Source organism: Eschscholzia californica, unplaced genomic scaffold, assembly GCF_041429995.1.
Source record: "Eschscholzia californica isolate CP2 unplaced genomic scaffold, dmEscCali1.0.p SCAF_1, whole genome shotgun sequence".
In the NCBI taxonomy this organism is placed as follows: domain Eukaryota; kingdom Viridiplantae; phylum Streptophyta; class Magnoliopsida; order Ranunculales; family Papaveraceae; genus Eschscholzia; species Eschscholzia californica.
Window position 1 is genome coordinate 11,659,123 of NW_028238198.1, and position 24,869 is coordinate 11,683,991.

Below are 24,869 nucleotides of genomic sequence, written 5' to 3' on the forward strand. Positions count from 1 at the left end.
CCTTTTTATTGAGTTATTCAAATCAGGTTTGTAGGTATAACTTTTGTTCAACAAATAAAAAAAAGGTTTGTAGGTACAAATCTGATAACAGAAAGTCACTTAACCAATTTGATTATAACATTTTCAACAAAGGGTTGCCATTTTTTATTAAGTAATTTGTTATACATCATTTTTCCTGTAAAAAAAAATCACAACTCAATTCTTAAAACATTAAGGGACGAAAATTCTCACGCATAGAAAGTCGATAAAATTGGTAGCCGAATTTGACTTTAGGAGTTCGAAAATATAATACTCTAGTCTTCTTTTTTGTGTTTTGATAATCCCACATCTTCTGATAATCCCACATCAATCACAGAATACAAATTAATACAAACTCAATCTCAACCTGTAACCTGTTATAAAAACAGTAGTTGTGGAAGTCCTATACCAAAATATTAGTAAATTTAGGGCAGTCTACAACTCTACATGCCTTTCGGTTTTCTTGATAACTCCAACATTAAACACAAAGACAAACAAAAAAAAAAGAATTAGAACAAAGAAGTAAATTGCTTTATAATGGGATGAGGAAACAAGTATATGTTACAAGTTAGGTACACTATTGAAGTACATGTATAACAGAGTAAAATAAGTTCAAGTTATTATCTCATCTTGTAAGAGAATTTCGTAAATGTCTGTTCTCAGATTCAATTCCTTGTCTCGCATAACTTCTTGGAGATCTGAAAGCTCTTTCGCGGTCAAGACGGAATTTAACTTCACGAACCCATCAAGCCATAGCTTTTTCGACCTGTCCGGGATCAAAGAAGTAACGGAAAGGTCATGAAGCAGAAACATACTGATAACCTAACTAGTTTTGTCTTATATTGAAAATAATATTAAAGGAAGCATCTCAGAGTAAATTCTATACCCCATTAAAATTTAAACTTCATTCATATTGACTAGGTAACCTGTGCCTGTAGGGCACAAACAGTTCCCTTGATCACGTTACACGAGATTTAGTTATCTGAGTACATTTCGAAGTGACCAGGAAAGGCTTATGTCGAACGTGTTAGAATGTAAGACATCACAAACATATGTCTGATTATCTTAGTCGACTCGTCTGATTTTAGTAAAAGTTTAACTCCGGTTACCGAAATGAATTGACCTTCCCTTTGCAAAAATAGACATCCTGTTACCACATTTAATTAGTCTCCTCTTGCAGAAACTGGCATCCAGTTACCACACTTAACTGATCTCCTTTAAACCGTACCCACCCTCCAATTAGTGAAGGCGGTGATGACGGTGAGAAACGTCACATATGTTTCCATCTAATTTGTGATATAAATGTCAAAGAAACGAATTTAGATGAGCGGGCCTAACTGGCTACACTAATTTCTTGTGAAGATGATCCTGCTGGTGAGGATTGATTCAAATCATTGGAATTTCTACTTTAGTTGTCAATTGTCATTTTCTATGAGCCTCGATCAAGCAAAGCCTAGGATTTTTTTTTTGAAAGTTAGATTGAATATATAAGAAAAAGAATCTATTTACAATGGGTGGGATACTTTGGGCAATGTCTCACATCATCCATGTAATAACAACATCAAAATAAGATACATTCTTAAATTTATCTATTCTCCTAATCCAAGCGAAGATTGTGCCCTTCACATCTTCAATATCAACTGAAGAGTTGAGGTTTTTTTCTTTAAAGATCTTATTATTCCTATCGTTCCATATGCTCCATATAATTGCAGCAGGCACTAACTGCCACACCTCCCTTCTATGTTTATGTTTGAAAAGCCCATCCCACGGGGTTACCATATGGTTTATAGAGTTTGGTGTGCACCATTGTCCTGCCATGGACTGAATGAAGAAACTCCACAAGTTAGAGGCCACCTTACAATGCAGAAACAGGTGCTCCAATGATTCTTCCTCTTGCTTACATAGGATGCATCTGTTAGGTATCTGGAAGCCTCTTCTTTTCAGGGCATCCACCGTAGGTACTTTACGCATCAGTATTGCCCACATAAAGAAGCCTACCCTAGGAGGTAGAGCTTTGATCCAAGCATATTTTGAGACACATGGCTCGAGCAAGCTATCATCACTATCCAATCTCTTATAGCAATTCGAGACTGATAGCGGATCTTTTTCCTCGGTACGCCATACTCTTATATCCGACCCTTCCCCCCTACTAGCATCATGGAGGATTTGCAATAGGTGAACATATTGTTGAAGTTCCCAATCATTCAAGTTTCTTCTGATTGTTATGTCCCATTCCCTGCTCTCATTGTTGAAAACCTCTGCCACAGTGGCTTTTGGTTTCATAGCCAGCCTATAGATGTCAGGGAATGTAATTTGCAAGGTTTCTGTCCCCAGCCATAAGTCCGTCCAAAACTCTATCTTGGACCCATCACCCAGTCTCCACTTCGTAAGGTTATGATACTCTTTCAGGTTGGTCATTATGCCTTTCCAAATTCCACACCCGTAGGATGCTCTTTTGCACTTATAGGTCCACTCCTTATAGCCCCTACCGTACTTGCTAGAAATAATCTTTTGCCTAAGTTGATCCTTTTCATGGTCCATCCTCCACAACCACTTAATAAGGAGAGCTTGATTCATGAGTGCTAAGTTTTTGACCCCCATACCTCCCTTACCTCTGCTAGTGGTAATCTGCTTCCACTTCATCCAATGAAGACTTCTCTGATTCATAGTATGATTCCATAAGAAGGAGCACATTTTATTCTCAATGATCTTAAGTACCCCTTTCGGAATTAAGAACAGTGACAGGTAATAAGTGGGGAGAGCCTGGAGGACTGACTTCAGGAGGGTTATCTTACCACCTTTGGATAAAATGTGACCTTTCCATGCAGCTAACCTCTTGTTGACCCTTTCAATAACAGGATCCCAAAGCTTCTTGAATTTGTAGCTTTCTCCCAGCGGCAATCCGAGGTACGAGGTAGGTAGACATCCTACCTGGCACCCAAATTCCTTAATCATCTCATGATTCATATTATTGTGGCCTATCTTGGTAGCACTGTATATATAAGACTTCAGCATGTTCACCTTAAGACCTGAGGAAATTTCATACCATATGAGGATATCTCTTAGTGTCCTAAGTTGATTGCCATCCTCCTCTATAAAGAAAAGGGTATCATCCGCAAATTGGAGGTGGTTGATCCTTTCTCCTCCATTATCCGCAGTGAAACCCTTTACCCATCCTCTTTTCCCAGCTTCCTGCAGGCACTGGCTAAGAACTTCAGCAACTAACAGGAACAGGAGGGGAGACAGGGGATCCCCTTGTCTGATTCCTCTAGAGCTTTGAAAGACCTCTGAGGGTCTTCCATTGATCAGCCTAAGATTTCACTTATTTTAAGCCGAAGAGTGCATAAGATGAAGGATTTTCTCGCTGTTAAGAGAGGGACGGAGTTAAGATAGAACAGGTAAGCATTTGTCACATTCAAAGGTCTACTCCACCGCTAACCGTTCGACCTAGGTCCTAGCTCCACCTTCTAAACATTTATAGCATTATCTGTTCCTTAGTAATTCTCATATTATGACTTTCCTTTTGCTACTTGTTATATTAACCATTAATCAATGGGATTAAGGTATTGAACTCTACTTCCTAAGATATCCAAGTAATGAGAAAAAAAAATGTAATTTGATTTGAAGAAGGAAGCAAATTTGCCTATTATGATAGGAGTAACGGAAAAAAAAAAACAGTTCAGATTTTCATGGTATATAAAAAAACAAGCTCTTACCATGGGCAAGCATGGATGGCTCTGAAAAAGATTCTTTTAGCAGCAGAAGGGTTGCATGCAACATTGATTTCATATGCAATATAGCACCGCCATAATATAACCGAGTTTTGCAACTTATCACTTGCCAATGCCCTCTCGAACAATCCATGGATTCTATGATGAGAACCAACTTTATCCAACTCAAATGACAATGCAAAGAGCCAAGCAATAACAGATGGTTTCCTGAAGTACACGCAAAATAGAGAAGTTCAGTTAAAAGTAGAGATACTAAACAACAAAGACTACTGACTATTTGACATAAATGGAGGATAACAAAACAGCATTCAAGCAAATGCAAACATGTGGGAGAAAGAAACTACTGATGAAATGAGATTAGTCTTCTAAATCGAACAACATTTATGTAGCTAATTTCCCCCATAAAGCATCTATCTACTTTATATCTTGATATAGTTGATCAGTCACAAGCAGACAGGTATCGACGATATAATTAAAATTTTGTCGATAGTAACATCTAGCATCATCTGATGAGAAGAAATTGAAGGGCCCTATTAGAGTTGAATGTATTCTAAGAGATGACTTTTTCTCTGGTAGTTTGCGACTTCTTCCGCACAAGTATAATATATTTAACTTCTATTCCCACCATTAATTCAATCAATTTTCGTCCAAAATAAAGATAAAAAAGCAAATAAAAGGAGGAAAGCACGCATCCAGCTTTTACCAGATGTTTAACAACTAAAAAGTGATTGCTTCCAACATTAAGTCATAAAGAAGATTCTTGAGAAGCAATTCATGCGCAGATTATTGGGCTTATAGATATGCAATAAGGAGAAACAAATAGAGAACTTCACTCCATGATTTATTGAATTTGTAGATAACATGACATTAGTTAATTGCAAGAAGAAAACCTTACTTCTGACAGTATTCGTCGAATAGCCACCGAAGTTTGTTTGATACTGTATAAAGATAGCCGATCTCTACGAAAGCAGAAAAAACTTTTGGACTGTAAGGATATATCTGCAAGCCTTGCAAGACTGACTGCCATACTCTCGGAAGCTTTGACTGCTTGCTGTTTTTCTGGAGCATTTTCAAGTAGAAGTTGAACAAATGTTCGAGCTGAGAACTCTGGCTCCTTCTCTCTAAGTTAAGAACCATAACTTAGTATCATACAAGTGAAGTGAAAAATTCTTTAACAACTCAAATCTAAATGTTTAAGAACTGTTTTCGTCAACGTTGGCCATAAAAAAAACGTCCAAGGAAAAGAACCATGTTTCATATTCACATAACAATTATTAACATGTAAGATAAATGTTTAGATGAATATGTCATGACTATCAGTTCTCTCAGACAGCAACCGAAGCATAACCAACTTAAACATTCAACCAATGTTGAAGTACAACACAGAGATGCATGACGATTGACGAGTTAATATCTTTGAATCAGATATACTGTTTACAAGGTAACAGAACAGCCTAAACAGCCCATATCTAGTTACTTTCTTCACCATTGACAAAAAGAGAAACTTGGTTGTTTACATCTTTATTAATCTTTCTTTCACTAGTTTACAGTCGAAATGTAGTTGGAAAGGAAGCTTAAAAATCTATTGAAAGAATACTTAAGATATAGAAGTATCCAAAGAAGTTAGATTACCTGGAAGCACCATGGAGAAAGCTTCCTCTAAAACTCCAGCACCAGCAATCGGTCCGGTAGTCAACTCTTCAAATAAAGCAGCCGAGCAAACGAGAGCAATTGACTCGTGTTTAATGTCTCCACGTGCCCATGTTGATCGCAATGTTTTGATACCTTCTTTAAATCCCTGATGTGCTCTAAGCAATTGAGGACTCGAAGGTTGGCACTTAAATGGACTGTATTTCACACCACTTCCTAAGCAGGATAATATGTGAGTTGCACGCTCCACACATGAATCTGGTACTCCTCCGGAACAATTGGCAAGCTCAATTTCAGCATACCAAAAGTACAAAAGAGGTGCATTTGACTGAAGGTCCTGTTAATTTGTTTGAAACACATACATATTATTCCAGGCTCTGTTCATTATATTGTAGTAAAACTCAAAACAGAGTACATTAACACAATGAGAAGTTGTAGACCCTTGGATACAATTAACTAATGCTCCTTTATCATTAAAAAGAAAAAAAAACTATAAAAAGGGCAAGCACGTAAAGATGCATAACATCTTTTACATGAAAGCACAATGCACTTGGACCTACGGGGTCGAGTAGGAACGACCTTAGCACCAGCCTTGCACCAAACGAAGAAAGTTCTCTGTTGCTAAGGATAGGGAGTGTGGTGCCTTGCTAGCAAAACTAAGTTACCAATGTTGGCATCATAAGTTTCCTTTTCCGTGCAAATAAAGTAAGCAAATATAGAATGCTTACCGTTGGAAGCCCTTCAATAGAGGATAAGGCCATGTCGAACACCTTTCTTGCAAGATCAATGTTCCCATAAGCAGCCTCACGACGTGCATAAACTCCACAGAGCAACAAATCCTGTGTCAACATATTAAAATGATTGACGAATCAAGATAGATGACTAAAATGAGTCATCAAATATTTACAACTGATTTAAAATGAAGTGTCTGCCCGTGCTTTTCAATATTCTCCTCTTTTAACTACATGCTTTCAGTTTTTCTTCTCTAGAAGACATCCAGAGGATGGTCAACATTCAGAGAGGTTAACACTTAACCGTCAGTTCATTTTTTAAGAACACATCGACTTCTTTTACAAGTTTCCCCTTTTAGCGTTAAATACGTTAAACGATTAAGAGCAGTCTGCTGCTATTAAATAATTAGGGGTTGAAACACTGTATATTCTAGTTTCCGATATTAGTTACGTCCTGCAGCTTATATTTTATGACCTAAGAGGCTACAATTATCTTGATTGGGGTTGAATTGAAACACTGTTAGTCTTTACATTGAATTTTATGAGCCTAACACGATCTTGTGCCGGTATAATCGAAATATATTTATGACATCTTTCACATAATATCATTGAACTCACTGTGACTATTCAACATGGGAAAAAGTGTTAAGAAGTGTCAATTTTACATAGATCTAAACTATTAATTTTCCTAGTTGAATGTATTGTATTAGTAGATCTCTTCAGGTAAGCAATCATTATAGTGTTTTTTTTGTTCTTTGCCTCTTAAGACCCTCTTGTAGTCAATGGTAATTGATGTAGGAGAACTATAGTCCGCATAATAGAAAAACTAAATCTAAAAAATTAGATTGCTTTCCGGTACATGTTTAGGCTTCAACATTTAGAGGTTACAAGAGTTCACGGCACAATGCTTCTGGAGCTAAGATGGAATCACCACCAGCATGATCCAGCAGATAGTTTATCATAATACCATACTATCATAGGAAGTACCATGCAAGTAACTAACAAGTTGCACAAGTGACGAGAACTTAACACTTATCTGCACAAAGAGTGGAGAACAAGAATACCTTAAACCCTATAAGATGAAAAACTAAAGACTTGTAAAAGCAATGTTAATAGTCAATGTAACAAATGCATTTATACAATGATAAAGACAATAACTTCTGTTATAGGCTATGTAGAACAAAGAATACCTGTCTATCATTTTTCAAGAGGACTTTGGCTAAAGCTCGAGATGGTGTTACTGAATGCGGACAAGAACTCATTCTTGTTATAAATAGTTCCTCGGCAACAAGAGCAGCCTCTTCTAAGCGGTAGTTACGTGGAAAAGCAGTCAAACAAAGCAAAAGTGCATTGCTAAGAAATTTCATCATGTTAGTTCTTTTAGACACGTCATCTGAGCTTCCTAAAAGATACTCCAAGGCAGAAGTACTCGAACTGCTTTTTGTGTTGGATATCGCTTCATGGACACTTCTTAAATATTCTAAAATAGAATCTGTTAACACTTCTAAGCTTAGGGTGTTATCTACCCAACTTGGACTGTTGGTGCATGTCCTGTTACCAAGAAGAAAAAACATGGTTATAATCACTTACCGCATAGATTGAGGAAAACCCCTTTTTTTCTGAAAAACTTGAATTAATATTAATAAAATGTGGTATAATACAGTGGTATTGCATATATTAAAAAGAAACTATTGCAGCATTAGCTCATCCCACTTAGAAATAAAGTCATAGTATGAACTTTGTTCAACTGAAATGCCGACTCCAACGGTATAGTAAGCCAATATTGACGCATGATATCTTTACTCTCTAATGCTCATCAAAATTTCATTTGATCCAACTGAATAATGTTACCATTTTTTCCAAATGAAAAATTAAGTCCACTCAAAGAAACACTTAATCACAGTACAAAAGTTTTATTTGTAAAGTAATAACGTTACTGCCATATACATACTGTAACTGTAAGTCTGAGAAATGTTTTTCATTCAAAATCAAAATTTCATTTTCCAACCGTGGAGCTAAATTTCAAACCAAAATGAGCCAATATTTCAGTTCTGAACTCAACTGACAACACATTCCACTTACAATTTCCCTCACTATATATTTCAGACGTAAACGAAATATTTCAATCAACATATGTTTAGACCAATGTGGAAAAACAGTAAAAGTGCAGCTTTTCAGAGTTTTTACGAACTTTTAAAGGAGAAACAATGAAAGTAATTAAGAATTGCCAGTTAATGATCAAAATGGGGTGTATGATAAAGGGGATAATAATAGAAACCCAATGATCAATGCTTACAATTCGTCTAAAAAGTAGGACCAATCATTTAGCATTTAGGCCTTATCATTTAGCAAAAACCAAGTTTTTAAGATAACAAGTGCTCTCCAAAGTCCCAAACGATGTTTCTTGTTCTTGTTATCCCTACCGAATACCAAGCCATCAGGTCTGCTTCATTAATGATAATCGCCCACGAGCCCAACATGAAGTTATCTAAATACGATTATCAAGAGGATGACCTTGTGCTTAAGTAAATTCCCACAAAAACAAGATGATATGTCCATCACTTGAAATATATTTGCATCATTAAATTTGTAATTGTACCCACACTGACTGCATAATTTTAACTAAATATTTCTCTTCCCAGTGGCTACTGAAATTTAATCACTTGTCGGCACCAGTTCGACCAACGTCCTCATACATAGATCTTCCACTAATTTAAAAGTCTTCAAAAGTTAATGTTCCAAAAATGACAAGAAGAACTTAAAGGACAGACTTTTACTAGCTTGATGGTTTAGATTAAGGCATGAAACACAAGAATTAATTTCAGTATTTGATATTTTGATCTAAATTACAAATAGATATTGACTAACCATAATATAAGTTAAAAGTGCTAAATTATTAGCAAGTAAATGATGTGAAGGAAAGATTAGTAAGAATACCAACCACTGACAAATCTTCCCACCATAGAAATCAATGAACTGTGATACCAAAGAGATGCGGGCCTCCTCTGAGCACAAGGAGAACAAATATTCACTAACATCTTCAAACAATATGGTTCTTAGAAGTTGCTCATCCTCTTCTTTTTCAGATGGATTATCAGAAGCTCCGCCTATTTGATGATCATATTGAGTGCAAACAATTGATTAGTCAAGGAATACATGTGGTATATCAAAACTAAATGAAATACAAAAGTTCAAGGTAAATCCTGAACCTACAGATATAAATAGACAAATGCATGCTAAACCACAATTATGAGACAAAAGCAAAAGAAAAGAAAAGAGAAAGCACCAGAGTTTCCGCGCACAGGCATCCATTGCTCGCTATCTCTTATCATCTCTTCCTCCGACCATTTAATCCACGTAGTTGTATCTTTTACATCTTTATCAGCGTCAGCCTCGACATGAAGGCCCACCTTCTTCAAAAGAGATTCTATGTCATCTTCCTGTTTACCCTCAGTTTCAATATCTTCCTCAATATCCTCATTACCCAAAAGATCGTCTTCAAGACTTTCTGGGTTTTGTCCATTTTCACTAATTATCGGTTGAGGTTCTGACCAACCTGTCCAACCACCTTCATCTTCTTGAATAGGATCCTCACGAATAACCTTATGCCTTTCCTCCTCCTCTTTCTCTAACCACCTCGACCACCCAAGAGCCCCATCTTCTCCAAGTCTTGCACCATTTCCATCCCAGAAGTGCTCAAACAGTCTTTGTTTACTTTGTTCTGTGAGGAGCAAAGAAGGACAAAACAAACTGTACTCAATTTCAGCTTGCAACAACCCGGTTGCCAGTTCCTGATGGCCAGACTGCCATTCTAGCCTACATAGGCTTACAAAAATATCGACGACACTAAGTTCCAATTGGATTGTAGCTGAATCTGTCACGGTTGGTTTAGCAGTTTGTGTAGCCTGCACACAGACAATAATCAGTATATAACATAAGAAACAACAGCTTGACCAGAAAATTATAAACTTATTTTGTCTTTCTTCTGAAAAATTGCGAAGTTCTATTAAAATGGTCCAACCACTAAAAGAAAACTTCATGCTAGCGGCTAGCCAGATCCTGCTAGAGTCGTGTTTATTGTTTAGAAACTAGAGTTATTATTTGAGGGGCCTTATAAGGCCCAATATAAGTGGCTCTAATTGTAGCACTTCTCAATCAAAGTTATTACTACTTCGATTATATTTAAACTTTGGTTGCTTTGTCTTCTTCTACATTGTCTTCTGTATTTCTAGTTTCCTACTGTATTCTCAGTTCATACTTCGATTACATTTAAACTTCCATGTGTTAACATCACGGTCATCACCAGAGATTGACAAATATTACATGATAAAGAAACTGAGAAGCGTAAATCTTAGGTTCAGAATGGAGGGAATTAACTGCACGTAAAAACATATGAAGACTGAAGTGTAATAATATAGAACCTGCCTATACAGCTTGGCACATGAAGAAGATAATGCCTGAATGGCATGCCCGTACATCTTTCTCATGTTGGAAAGCTTGAATGTGGAGAATTCTCCTTGAAGAATTCGCAAAAACTCTTTCCACAGCTTGTAACTCCCTGGATTCTGCGTAAGTATTTTCTCCCACCTTTTAAGGAGAACATCATTGCTATCCCTTCTCTGATACCCCTTCATTAAACAAATAAGTAATTCCTCATTATCTGGATTAAGCTCAATAGCCTTCTCCAATATACTTATCTTTTTTTCAAGTATTTGTAGACGGGCAGCTTTCTGTGGCTGCTTACTAGCAACCTTATCCTGAAATTCGGCGAAAGCTATCCAAACTTTTTCATCATTAGGCGATTCCCTCGACATCCTATTAAATTCCTTAGTTCGGCGTAACACTTCATCTTCCCAAGATTCTTCAATTTGCGTACTACTTACTTGTGATCCATCATCACCCATCTCTGATACTGGAATAAACTCTGAAAATTCAGGCATGTGTGGAGTTGCAACAATTCGAACACGTTTGAAATCCTTGTGACGTTCTAAAGCTGAGTATTTCATAGACCAGTATCGTCCACCCGATTTTAGTTTAGTATCCAAATAATTGGTATCTACTTCTCCATCCAATAAAGAATCCTTTTTTCGGTGCAAAGCATAAAATTTTTGATGTCCAGATGATTCGTTGGGATTGCAGAGCTTGTATCGAGCAACATCCATTCTGTGATTAAATTAGACATAATTATTGGCTTTACTATAATCTTTTAATGTGAAACCTATACCTAACAATCCAATCATGTAAACCTAAAACCTAAACAATTGAGCACCCCCACCCCCATATGAAATATTCTGCTAAAACCTAGAAAAAATATTTCAGGAGATTGAAATTTGCTAATTTTGTTTAATAAACTATGAATTCCCTCTAAATTATTAAATGCAAAAGCTTAATGAAAAAAAAACGCATTTACCTGTAAAGTGATCCAAACGCCAAATTATCAAGATCACCACGAGAATCAAAGTAATAATCTTTGGAGGGTTTGATGCCAGAACCATCCCAAAGTCGAACACCAGATTTTCTCGAAGAAGAATCATCTTCTCCGGATCTCTTCCTCTTACGTCTCCTTTCCTCCTTTTTCCTCTTCTTCTTATTTCTTTCTCTCTCATCTGAATCAGAAGAAGAAGAAGAACTTAAAAGAGAGAAAGAAGAAGGTTTTGTTTGTTGAAGAAGAGACTCAGGTTCTTCTTGTTGTTCGTCGTCATCTTGTAGTTGAAAAGGGTCGGTAGTAGTTAGGGTTTCGTAATGAGAAGATACGGATTGTTGAATGACTGAGAGTTCAGTGGTGAAGCTGGAATTGGATAGCCATTGTGGATTGTTAGAAGTATTGATGGGTTGTAATGATGGTGATGAAGATGAGAGAGGGAAGAGAGAAGAGGGAGTGGGTTTCGTTGTTGTTTCTCTCTCGTTGCTTTCTTCAGACAGTTGTTCGGATTCCTCCATTTTTGGTCTGAAATTCCCTTGGAAATGAATAAGGGGGGTATCTTTCAGAAATTGAAAGTTTAACTCGGGTTAGGTCCGGAAGGCAAAGGATTCAACTTGGTCGGATTGGAAGTCAGGTGGAGTCAATATAAATCGACCTGCCCTAAACCCAAATCAAGGGCTCGGACTGGTCTCGCACCAGTCCGTGAGTAATGGTTCCCCAGAGTATTTTTAATGGTGATTTTGGATCAAATTTTTTTCTCTCTCCAACACCTCATTGTAGATCAAGGTTGGTTCGAAATCAAAGTTATTCCCTATTGGTTTTACTCTCTTTCTCTCTCTAAAACAAAGTTTTGTATCTCTCTAAGAGCAAGTCGGTTGGGGTTGAGCCCCCCCGATCTGTCCCTTTAGACGAACAGTCGGCCCCTCCCAATAGACCGTTGGGGAGCTCCCAACGGTCATGTTGGGGGGCTAGATCTGCCGTTGGAGCAAATCCAACTGCTAGATTTTGGGTTCAACCCCTATAAATAGGGGTTGAACCCAAATCATCCTTCATCTCTCTCTCATTCACTCTATTTTAACTCTTTCTCTTTCATTTTATCTCTCCAACTTTCTTGCCAATTTCTTCAATCTTTTTCAATGGATTCCTTTAATGATAATGAGTTATTTATGGATCTCATTCAAACTCCCGGTTATCACTCTAGCCAATTTGAAAGTGATGAAACTTTTAATGATTCTTCACGCGTTCTCTCGGCGGTAGATGAAACTTTAGATGATTCTTGCGAGCAAGAAGGCACGACTTCAACCAAGAAGCTAAACGGGTTGCGTATACTACCAATGAAGATATAGTACTTACTAATTCTTATTTGAAATTCACGTTTGATACGGTTGTCGGAAATTGCCAAAAATCTAATGTATTTTGGCAAAAAATAACCGATGAATTTAATGAAATTACAAACTCTCAACGCACAAAAAAGAGTTGTAAATCTCATTTCAGTGAGATAAATGCCGATTGTCAGAGTTAACTTTGAGGATCGTAATCCAAAAAGCGGGGAGAACGACTATGACCGGGTAATTTTTCTTACTTTTAATCTATATATTTTTATCTGATTTCATAATATCCCTTTAAATCAATTTTGATTATTTCAGATACAAAGAGCACTTGATGTTTTTAAAAACAATCACAAAGGAAAAATGTTTAGATTCCAACATGTTTACAAAGTTTTGATGTCGCATAACAAGTGGATGGCAGACATGCCAGGAGAGTCAACATTCGAGAAAAGAGATTCCAATACCAATCCATCGGAGGAAAGACCAATGGGTTGTAAACAAGCCAAAGCAAATGCAAAAGTCAGAGAAAATTCGACAAATTCTACCACTAAAGACAAAGTAGTAGCCGTGTGATGCTCCGCCGGAATATTGGCAAAATAGAATGGAAGAATCTCAAAAAAGATCGTTATCACTTAAAGAATCTATAGAAATTCAAAAAGGGTTTCTAGAAACCGATAAACAAGCAAAAGACCGACAATATGGGATAGACTTATTGAGGATTGATGTTAGGTCTGTCGACGAACATGGTGCACGGATGCTTATAGCGGCGCGAGAAGCTTGGTTCGGCAGTCATCCACAAGAACCAAGAAACCCCTTATAGCTATTTTTAACTTTTCTATTGTTGTTTAGTCGTATTTACGTAGATTTAAATTTCTAATCAAATGTTAAGTTTGTAATTGATATTGTTTAATGGAATTATTTAAGTAAATTGAGAAATTAAAAATCCAAATTTAAGGGCCTGAGACCGGCTAGCCTTGGAGTTGAATTTTAGGGGCTGAACTGAGGCCCTTAAATTTGAATGAAAAAGTGAAATTAAGAGCACGGGACCGGCTAGCCTTGGACTTGCTCTAACTCCTCATTGTTGATTGATGATGATAGATTTAGAAACATTGTTGTTTCCATGATAAAGTGTTAATGGTGATTCGAAAGAGAAGAGGTGAAGAAGAGAAAAAAAAAAAAAAAGGGCAGGCCGCGTGCTTCCTTAGTAGGCACCCACTCCTTACGGGGTACCTACATCATCCAAGGGCTAACAACAATTTTAGCGGGTGCTACTAGCGGCTTCCTTTTTCCAAATTCCCCTAAGACATAAGAGAGCAACAAAATGGAAAATGCACTGAAAAACGTTTTTCAGGTTATGATTTTCTTTTTTCCTTGTCTCAACCTCAATAAAATCAGCTTCTTTCCTTGGTTGGGTAATATTAACTTCCCCGGAAACAAAGATCATTGATCAATGCCATCTTCTGAAAACTCAAACGGGTGGCTTTTATTCTTACACTTACTCGATAGACGCTGATACAAGGGCTCTCTCGTGCACTCCCTTGTACACGAGCCGGAATAACAGAAGAGGTATTTTATTCTTCACGGTGAAAAAACTAAAATACCGCTTGTCTCATTTGCCACGAAAGAAAGGGAGTTACAAAGAGGGTCATATATCATTTTCGAAAAAATATATATTCTATTCTACAAAAAGAAAGAAAATGAAACATCTAACAACTAAGTACATTATCTGATTACAACTTCAAAAAACAGTTTATCAACCTCAAAATTACCCATAAACTCTGTTCAACTTTTGTTGGTAAGACATACCAATTACTCAACTAAGTAGATGTTAACTTTGTTTCAGCTGCTGTATAAGCATTACAGAAACAAAAAGGGTGCGGCTTTGGGGAATAAAGAAAATTCTCCGGGAAATAAATTCTCGAGGGAATCCAGATTTTTCCGAAAATTCTCCAGGGAATAATTTTTTATGGGGATACCTTAAAAATTAATAAAATTAACTCAAGTCATTCCCTCCTCTTTCATCTTCCCTCCTCTCTTTCCTCTATAGAAATTCAGAAATCTATTCTTCATGTCCTCTCTTTACTCATCTCCTGTTCTCTTACATAACTAAAATTAATCTTTTCTCTTCATCTCCCATTCTGCTAATTCAACTCATACCCTTTCAAAGAGGACTAGAGAGAGAAACTGCTAATTCAACTCATATCATTTTACTTAGACGAAACCTAACCCCTCGTATTCATTTTACATGTACATGGTAGCAGTAGCAGGTAATCTTCTCCGTCAACCCTCTCCGTTTGTAGATCGAGAAGGGTTTTCAACCTCTTCACCAAATCCCCAATCACAATCAGGACAAACAACTTCATTTCTCTCTCTAACCCAATTGATCTTCTTATTAGAATAATCAAATTGGATACCCACTGATCTTCATCCCTCTCTCTTTCTCTCTCTCTCTCTAAACATGAAATTTAAATCTCTGCAAGAAAACCCATGTCAAATTTCTCCATGAAACTTGTTCTAATGGAGAAATTTCTTGTTTTGGTTACTTTACTAGGCCTAATGATTAGTGGGTTTGGGTTAGAAATCTATAATCTACAAGAAGTTCCATGGAGAATCCACATATTGTTTTATGTTGATGTCAAGATTATTTTGATTGGCAAACACTTGGACTTGTTCAACAAAAAAAACATTTGGACTTGTTCGTAGTTTGAAAAAAAGCTAAGCAACCAGGACCATTACTAGACTTCTTAGTTGTACAGAAGAAGAGAAGAAAAAGTATAAAGGTATGAATCTAGCTCGGGACAAACAACTCTGTTTCTCTCTCTAACCCTAACAAATCGACTGCATCTTTTTTTTGGACTCCCAAAATTAGAAGCGTCTTAGCAACATATAGAAACCAAAAAGTCAATCTCATTTGACCAATTTTAAAGAAAGTATTTATTCCCTGAAGATTTTTCTTTATTCTCTAAAGCCGCGGCCAACAAAAAAAGCATTACAGAACAAGATGTAACCATACAAAACCTCATTCGTCCGTCGAAGCATCAATAACAGAAAGCTCAATTTCTCACAGTTCTCAGCAGATGTGTCTTTTTAGAACAAACTTTACATCATTTGCAGATGAAGATCAGCGGCTTGCTGAGCAAGCTCCACAACCATGGCCTCGTCGAAGAATTTATTGATACTCACGTCCTCACTCATTCCCTGCACAAATGCAACAGAAAGGTCATTTGAAGAATAATAGCCTTCTAATTTATGAAATTTATTTATTTAACAAATATTATGTTTTTCGATACATATGTGGTTATTTTAACAGAGATTGCAGAAGACTTCCAGACAACCAAATATAAGCACAAGGCAAAACAAAATCTATTTATTTATGTAGCAACCACGAGACCTGAAAAGAGCTTAGCAAAATTTCAGCCCTATTTCAAGTTATTCTTCAAAGGGTTTAATATTATTGGACAACAAGTAGTACTCAATAACATAAAAGAGACAATACCTTACGACGCCTAGTTTTCACCATGAATTCACGAGCAAGGTGCTGAATTGGTGCAGGTTCAAGAGGACGGAGGACAATGCTTTTGTCGAGTGGGTCTCCTGGAACTATAGCCCAATGATCAAACACCGAAAGACAGAATGCTTGCCCTTGAGTATAATACCTCAAATCCGTCTCAAAACCAAACGATTGCTGCATTAACTACTAATGAACCTACTCCTATAGTGATAGAAGATGTAGATTCTGATGAAAGTTCTTCAGATATTGTCAAAAATGGAGTCATTTGGTTTCAAAGTGACAAAAAGGTTGATATTAACCAGGCGTTATCTAGACTTTCGAGGGTGATACACGGTCCAAATAAGTTCAATATATCTGAAGTTAAGGATAATGTTTTTCTTATTAAGTTCTCTACTGTGACGGAACTCGATATTGCTTTGGAAAGTTCTCCTTGGGTTATCCAAGAAGAACTAATAGTTTTGCAGAGATGTCGCCCAGATGTTATGCCTGGGGATCACATTTTCGACTCGGCCTGGTTTTGGGTGCAGTTGCATGGTCTTCCTCCTAGTCATCTAAACAGCACTATAGTGAATAGACTAGCGGAATCTCTAGGCCAAATTAATCCCACTACTAAAGAAGATGCAGCGAAATGGGGTCTTTTCGGCAGAATCAAAATTGAATTTAAATTAAATAAACCTTTTGTTCCGAGAGTCTACTTAAAGATCTCTAATACTAAAATGATTGCTATTTCTATTAAGATTGAAAAATTACCTAGATTCTGTATTTTGTGTGGTCTTACGGGACATACGATCAAATTTTGTCCAACCATGTTAGCCTTCAATGATCTTCTCAAACATAATATATCCGAAGATCTTAGGACTCAAATTACCCGATCTATGATTCCTAAATTCAATGATGATTTTAAGGTTCCTTATTCTGCAAAAAATAAAACTAGGGACTTAGACTCTTTCGGTCGAGAGGTCCGTTCTGATCTAAAGCAGGGAGTTCCTCAATCCATTCCTGACTTGACTGTTAATTCCAATTTTGGAGACTTATTGTCTACTTTATGTCAAAATAAAAAGAGAGGAATTGAATCTACCTATAATTCTACTACTCTATTTAACAACTCTTTGTTTACAAGGGAAACGTCAACAACTAATCCTGGGCAGTCGGGAGGAACAGATTTAGTAGGATATGTTGATGAAGACATGCAACCGGTTACTGAAAGATCTGCCAAATATTATAGGAGATCATCTCATTCAATTGTGTTAGGTGAAGAAAGGGTCACGGCATCCCCAATGCCGCAGAAGCCATGAGTGTTCTGGCATGGAATTGTCGTGGGTTAGGGAACTCCCCGACAAAAGAAACTTTGAATCAGTTCCTAGGAGCGACTAAACCTTCTGTGGTTTTTCTCTCTGAAACTAAACTTACTACTTATGTTCCTCTTGTTTGTTTTAATAAATATTTTCTTTCTAATTATCATCATGTTCCATCTAGAGGTCGTAGTGGTGGTCTTGTATTACACTGGAATAGTGAATTAAATTTGAACATACACTACTCTTCTTCTAACCTTATACATGCTACTATCAAATTCCCTTATTCTAATCCTTGGGATATGCTTTTTATTTATGGTCCTCCAAATGCTGCTGATAGACCGGTTTTTTGGAACAATATTCTTACCGGTATTCAACATATTACTAACCCCTATTGATGTATTGGTGATCTGAATGCTTTATATAAAGTGAAAAATGGGGAGGTCATTCTAATATACCTTTTATGTCTAATTTTAAACAGTTTGTTCGAGATGCAAATTTGTTGGATTTAGGATTCAATGGCCCTGCGTATACTTGGACCAATAACAAGGCGATACACCACCTGACAAAAGAAAGACTAGATAGAAGTCTGTGTGATGCGAATTGGTTGATGCAATATCCGGAAGCCGGGTTATTCCACTTACCTCGATACAATAGTGACCATGCTCCGATCTTGCTAAAACTAACTGTTGCTGGTCAACCAATTAAAACCATTGCTAAATTCGAAATCTATTGGACTAAGCATCAAAACTACAACAGGGTGTTCGAAGAAAATTGGAGTAATACTCAGGGTAACTTTCTAGAAAAGACTAATAAAGTTAAAGACTCAATTACGGTATGGAGTAAAAGAGCATTTGGAATTCTTAAGAATAGACTAACCATACTTAGAAAGAGATTGGTCGACCTACAATCTTTACCCTCCACTACTGAGTTATTAAAACGGGAGAGTAAAATTCAAGAAGAATTACTGTTTTTGGAAGATATTGAGAGAACGAGGGCAGAGCAACGATCAAGAGCCAGATGGGTGCAAAACGGGGATCGAAATACTAAGGCTTTCCACTTAGCTATGTCGTCTAGAAGACAAAAGAATAAAATTCATCAACTTACTAAGTCCGATGGCCAGATATGGACAGTATATCGAAGGAATTTATTGAGTATTTTCAGAACTTATTCAAGGCAGATCCAGTAAGTGAACCGCCTACCGAGATTATTACTGCTTATAAGGTATTCTCGCCTGATCACCTGGCCGATATCTCTAGAACTCCTTCAGTAGAGGAAATTAAAGACGTGGTTATGAAAATGGGACCGATCAAAAGTCCGGGTCCAGATGGTCTTCCGTGCTTCTTCTTCCAACATAACTGGGACATCATTGGTGAAGATCTTACCTCATACATACAATCTGTCTTCAATACAGGTTTGATCGATCCTCATCTTAATTTTACCACTATTGCCTTAATTCCCAAGACCAGAAATCCGAGTACGGCCTCGGAGTACAGGCCAATATCCCTCTGCAACTCGGTATATAATTCATCACTAAACTTATAGCGAATAGAATCAGGTCTTATCTAGAGGATGGTATTATGTGGAATCAAAATGCGTTCGTCCCGAATAGGCAAATTATGGATAATATAGTGATTACCAAAGAGCTTTTACATTCCATGCATGCTTCCCACGCTAAAAAAGGCACTTTTTCCCTGAAAATGGATATGGCTAAGGCCTATGATCGAGTCAGTTGGGAATTTCTTGAACGTGTACTTAAAGCCACTGGCCTTAATGGCCGTATATTAACTCTCATAATGTCTTGTGTTACTTCAGCTAGGTTCAATATTCAATTGAATGGGAGTAAGGTGGGTGACTTTAGGGGCTCTAGAGGTCTTAGACAGGGCTGTCATTTATCGCCCTATCTTTTTATTTTAACCTCACAATCGCTCTCACTCCTTTTTAATCCTTATGAGTTACAAGGTACATTTACAGGTTATCAAATCAATCAAGCAGCTCCTAGCATCACTCACTTACTATTTGCTGATGATTTGATCATTTTTGGTAAAGCAACTAGAGAAAACCTTAACACAGTTATGAATATAATGGGACAGTATGGGAGCTTCTCTGGTCAACAAGTGAACTACTTGAAATCATCTTTGTACTTTAGCAAAGGAGTTCCAGCTGATATCTCCAACCTTTTTGTTCGCACTCTTAATGCTCCATTGATGACTGACGGAGAAAAATAACTGGGGGCTCTTGTTCTCAAAAAAGATAACAGAATAGAGAGTTATAACTGGCTCATTGAAAAATTCCAAAAATCATTATCAGGATGGAAGCAGAAGTTTATTTCTCAGGCAGGTAGAACCATTTTAATTAAATCTATATTATCTTCCTTTTGCACTTACCCCTGCAGCTATCTAGTTATGCCTAAAACAGTATCTAGGCATATAGAGAAAATTGAAAGATTTTTTTGGTGGGGACATTCTATTTCAGAGAAAAAACTCAATTTCCTTAATTGGGATATTGTTACTAGCCCTAAACATAAAGGGGGCTTGGGAATTAGAACGGTGGCTCAAGTTAATATGTCTCTTATAGCCAAAATGACTTGGAGATTCATAACTAAACCCAATGAAATTTGGGTTAGACTCTTACAGGCTAAGTATCTCAAGAATGAGGATTTTTGGTCTTATAGAGCAAAAAATGGGTCTTCTCCATTTTGGAAATCTTTAAATGATACCAAGGAGATTATCAGAGACAATAGTATATGGCAAGTGGCTAATGGACATTCTATAAAAATCAGATCAGACCCTTGGATCCCTAATAGAACTCATAATGTCCCCTCTGATTATTCTAACTTACCTCATAACATTGTATATGTTTCAGAACTAATCATGCAGGAAAATCAAGTTTGGAATAGATCGTTAATCCAACAATTTTTCAATGAAGAAGAAGCAGACATTATTCAAAACATCCCTATTATTCATACTAATACAATGGATAAATTGATTTGGTGTCCAACTCAGAGTGGTAAGTTTTCATCTAAATCCTTTTATGAGGAAATTAGGGTAAATCCGAGTATTTCTCAACAAGTTTTAGACTTTCCTTGGTCTCAATTTTGGAAAATGAAATTCATGCAACCTAAAATCCAAAACTTTATCAGGAAATTAATTCATAATGGTATTCCTACACTTACCAATATAGGAGTTAGGATCCCTCATATAAGCCAGATTTGTAAGTTGTGTGATTCAGGTACCTTAGAATCCAGAGATCACCTCTTCGGAGATTGTCCTTTATATCATCGTTTGATCCAGAAAGTAGGTGTGGAGGATCTGCAATATATCAAACTAGATCATGTTTATACTCTCAAAGCCGTGCTAAATGATAAAAATTCGAGAATGAATAATTGGTACAAAGTAACTTACATGATGTGGTTTTGGTGGAAATTAAGAAATAATCTTCATTTCCAAAACAAAACCCTCTGAACAGATGTTGCTGGAGTATACAGGAAGAATTAAGGTATGTTCATCTGCAAAACCCTACTTTTTCGACTAACCAATATGACCAGGATGATCGTTGGAGTCCTCCACCAGAAGGAATACTAAAGATTAACTTCGATGGATCCTTCAAAGAAGCACATGCATCTTGTGCAGCCTTGATTAGGAACTCGAATGGAGTTATCTTGAATTCTCGAGCTAGTTTGATAGAACCGATTTCCCCTATTCACAGTGAAATTGCCGGCTTTGAGATGGGATTAACCCTAGCAAATGAGCTGCAGCTATCCTCTTTTATAATCGAAGGCGATTGTAGGGTTTTGATCGAACTAATCGTGGCCGTTGATCCGGAAATCCCATGGCGATTGGTGGATAAAATCAACGGCATCCGTTCAAGAGTACAAAACCAACGGCTGGATATACGATACTGCCCCAGAATTAATAACAAGGACGCTCATTTGTTGGCAGCTTCAGTTCTACCCACCGTTCATTAAGTTATTCTGTTTTTCGCCTCTCAGTTGATAATTAATTACATTTCGTCCTTTATTTAACTTTACAAAGTTTGTAATTGGTCCGAATTTTGTAACTTGGTTTGGTATTAATGGCTTTCAAAAAAAAAAAAAAAGAAATGCCTAGAAAATAATAATTAGAAAAAATATCAAAAACCCATGTGGAGGATAAACTTAAGAAAATAACCAAGAGGAACGCATTAGCGTATAAAAGGAGTTAACAAAATATTAGTAGATCTCTCACGTTTTGCAATGGAATGTTCCTTCATCATTATCCAACATGGACGCTTATATTTTTCGAGTCGACGAACAATGTGTCAATTAATAGTATTGGTCCCTGGCCCTTAGCCTTTTTACTTTAATGCCTCCACCCCCTCATCCAACTCCAAGCCAAACCCAACCATATAATTTGCTCAAAGGCCACTTAAATTTCTATCCACAAATACTTTATCTTTTGAAACATTTTACATGGCAAATATAAGATCTACTACTACCATCTATAGCTTGCCCAACAAACTTATTTTGAACGAACTTTCGACAACCTAAATTCCTAGCTCATTATTATTAAGACCTACTCTTGGTATGGAACAGATTCAAGAGATGCCAACAGTAGCTGGGGTTGTCGGTATGGAACCAATGCTTGAAGAGTTGTGGAAGTTTGTTAATGAAGATGATCAAGTCAGGATTCTAGGAATATATGGGATGGGTGGAGTTGGAAAGACTACACTCTTGCAGAAACTCAACAATGAATTATCCAAAAGGAGTCATAACTTTGATTTTTTGATCTGGGCTGTGGTTTCTAAAGATATGAACTTACAAGACGTTCAGAAACAAATCATAGATTCACTTCATTTGACTCTGCCAGCCGAACAAAATTTAGCCACAACAGCTAGAGAAATATTTAGGGTGTTGACAAACAAGAAATTTGTGTTGCTTTTGGATGATATTTGGCAACGGATTGATTTACAAAGCATAGGAGTTCCCGCTTTCGACTCTAATAGTACTCATGAAACCAACAAGTCCATGGTCGTTTTCACTACTAGATCTGAGGGTGTTTGCGGGCAAATGGAAGCCCATAGAAAGATACAAGTAGACTGCTTAGAAGAGAGAGAAGCTTGGAGTCTGTTCCAAAAGAAAGTAGGAAAAGAAGTGATAAATGGTCACCCACAAATACCTGAGCTTGCGGCAGTTGTTGCAAATGAATGTCGTGGTTTACCTCTAGCACTCATCACTATTGGTCGAACTATGGCTAGCAAGAAGACGGTACATGAATGGAGGCACGCAATAAATGTATTACGTAAGTCAGCCTCCGAGTTTCCAGGTATGGATGATGATGTTTTACGAGTTCTAAAGTTTAGCTATGACAATTTACCGAGTGAGAAAATCAAATCTTGCTTCCTTTATTGTTCATTGTTCCCCGAAGATCATTATTTTGATGGAGAAGAACTTATCGACTATTGGATAGCGGAAGGATTCATAGACGACTTTGAGAACACAGACGAAGCTCGTGACCAAGGTCATGATATCATTGGAAGTCTCAGGAGTGTGTCTTTGTTGGAGACCAATAGCAACTCAGATCTCAAGGATGTTAAAATGCATGATGTAGTTCGAGATTTGGCAATTTGGATAGTCTCTGACTATGGGAGAAACAAGGGAAAATATTTGGCCGACGTCGGTTTAGAACCTAGACTGGATGAATGGGAGAAGGCTGAAAAGATATCAGTATTGAATGATTCTCGTCATAATATTAATCTTTCAACAAATTGCTCTAATCTGTCAACTTTGATAATTTTAAGTGGGTGTACAGGAAAAGCAACATGGGGTAGTCTGGCTTGTGACAATATGCCTAAACTTAGAATTCTAAGCATAGATAGAAATTCAATGTTTCCAGCAAATATTGGTCAACTTTCTGAATTACGATACCTCAATCTATGCTATACAAGCTCGAATTTTTCTCCTAACGAGTTAAAGTCTTTGGCGAACTTGATGTTCTTACGTATGGGGAGAATTAGTAATAAATTGCCTAGTGGGGTGATACCTTGTCTTGCACAATTGCGAGTGTTGGACTTGTATGAATCTGACTTCAAGGACTGGGAAATGGAGGGTTGTGCAAGTCTAATGGAATTGGAGAGCTTGAAACATTTGGATGATCTTGAGATCACAATAGGCAATCTTGTAGCTCTTCGAAAGTTGGTACGCACCTCCAAATTTCAACTTATCACCAAAAGGCTATCTATCACACTTTGTGAAGGTATCACCTCTGTATCACTGGCAAAATCATCACCATCTTTAAGATTTGCTAATTTGAAGAATTTAAAGAAACTTCAGTTAAAAGATTGTTATGAGTTGAAAAGGTTGAAAATCAACCCTTGGGGAATGCAAACCTTGGAGCATCTAATTCTGTTTAGGTTACCAAAGTTAAAGATTGTGTGGGATAATAAGCAGCTGGTTTTGCCAGCTGATCAAAAGCAGTCTTGTCTTTCAAACCTTCAAAATGTGGAAATCATCGGTTGCGAATCAATAAAGAACCTTACATGGCTTACTTATGCTCAGGACCTTAAAAACCTTGATTTATCCTTCATGGTTGGAATAGAAGAAATAATTTCTGATTGGTTTCTAGTGGACGACCATAAAAGTTAAATTTGTTTCAAAATCTGACAGATCTCAAGTTGTGTGATCTAGGGAACTTAAGGAGCATATGTTCGAGTAGTATGCCTTTTCCCGCTTTAGAATATATAAGTGTAGATGACTGTCCTAAATTGAAAAAGCTGCCATTTGACAACAGAACTAATACTTTGAAAGGTATTCTTGGAGGGAAGGAATGGTGGGAAAGCTTAGAATGGGATGATGACACCGTCAAAGACCGCTTTTCTTCCTTACTCCGTTAGAATCTTGTTTCGAGTTGAAAGAGTTGAGAATCAGCTCTTGGGAGATGCAAACCTTGTAGTGTCTAAATCTGACTTTGTTACCAAAGCTAGTGGGGGTTAATAAGCTTTTGCCTCTTAAACATGAACAAGAGACTGGAGTTGTGTCTTTCAGACCTTCAGTATGTGGAAGTTTATGGTTGTCATTAGTCGAAGAAACTTAAATGGGTTACTTATGCTCAAAACCTTAGAGAAGAAATAATTTCTCATGGATTTTAAGTTAATGATCGTACAAAGTTAAAGACGTTTTCATGCCTGCTACTTATATTGTATATTGATT

General features: G+C 37.0%; 2 protein-coding genes, 1 long non-coding RNA gene and 1 pseudogene across 3 annotated transcripts; 2 read left to right on the forward strand and 2 right to left on the reverse strand.

The window, feature by feature from the left end:
• Positions 1–527: 527 nt before the first annotated feature.
• LOC147564131 (uncharacterized) lies at positions 528–12,450 on the reverse strand. Its single transcript, XM_086643695.1, has 10 exons — positions 11,541–12,450; positions 10,552–11,293; positions 9,417–10,035; positions 9,072–9,237; positions 7,321–7,681; positions 6,128–6,238; positions 5,382–5,736; positions 4,645–4,870; positions 3,735–3,956; positions 528–784 (listed from the first exon to the last, which is right to left on the reverse strand). The coding sequence occupies exons 1-10, from the start codon at positions 12,068–12,070 to the stop codon at positions 631–633; spliced, it is 3,486 nt and encodes a 1,161-aa protein (XP_086499821.1). The 5' UTR covers positions 12,071–12,450; the 3' UTR covers positions 528–630.
• A 3,514-nt stretch (positions 12,451–15,964) lies between these two features.
• On the reverse strand, positions 15,965–16,558 carry LOC147564132 (uncharacterized). The gene is made up of 2 exons (XR_015226074.1): positions 16,377–16,558; positions 15,965–16,078 (listed from the first exon to the last, which is right to left on the reverse strand). It is a non-coding gene; the product is annotated as an uncharacterized LOC147564132 (long non-coding RNA).
• A 3,707-nt stretch (positions 16,559–20,265) lies between these two features.
• Positions 20,266–21,650, forward strand: LOC147564133 (uncharacterized). The gene is made up of 3 exons (XM_086665638.1): positions 20,266–20,692; positions 20,915–21,078; positions 21,171–21,650. The coding sequence occupies exons 1-3, from the start codon at positions 20,266–20,268 to the stop codon at positions 21,648–21,650; spliced, it is 1,071 nt and encodes a 356-aa protein (XP_086521764.1).
• A 490-nt stretch (positions 21,651–22,140) lies between these two features.
• Positions 22,141–24,689, forward strand: LOC147564134 (disease resistance protein RPS5-like; annotated as a pseudogene).
• Positions 24,690–24,869: the final 180 nt, after the last annotated feature.

Bases quoted from the DNA above. Each gene is read 5' to 3' on its own strand.
- LOC147564133 (XM_086665638.1), top strand. From the start codon at position 20,266: ATGACTTGGAGATTCATAACTAAACCCAATGAAATTTGGGTTAGACTC. The intron at 20,693-20,914 runs GTAAGTTTTCAT...TGTGTGATTCAG, and splicing joins TTGGTGTCCAACTCAGAGTG to GTACCTTAGAATCCAGAGAT. The intron at 21,079-21,170 runs GTAACTTACATG...TGGAGTATACAG, and splicing joins GAATGAATAATTGGTACAAA to GAAGAATTAAGGTATGTTCA.
- LOC147564131 (XM_086643695.1), bottom strand. From the start codon at position 12,070: ATGGAGGAATCCGAACAACTGTCTGAAGAAAGCAACGAGAGAGAAACA. The intron at 11,294-11,540 runs GTAAATGCGTTT...ATTTAATCACAG, and splicing joins GCGTTTGGATCACTTTACAG to AATGGATGTTGCTCGATACA. The intron at 5,737-6,127 runs GTAAGCATTCTA...ACAAATTAACAG, and splicing joins CTATTGAAGGGCTTCCAACG to GACCTTCAGTCAAATGCACC.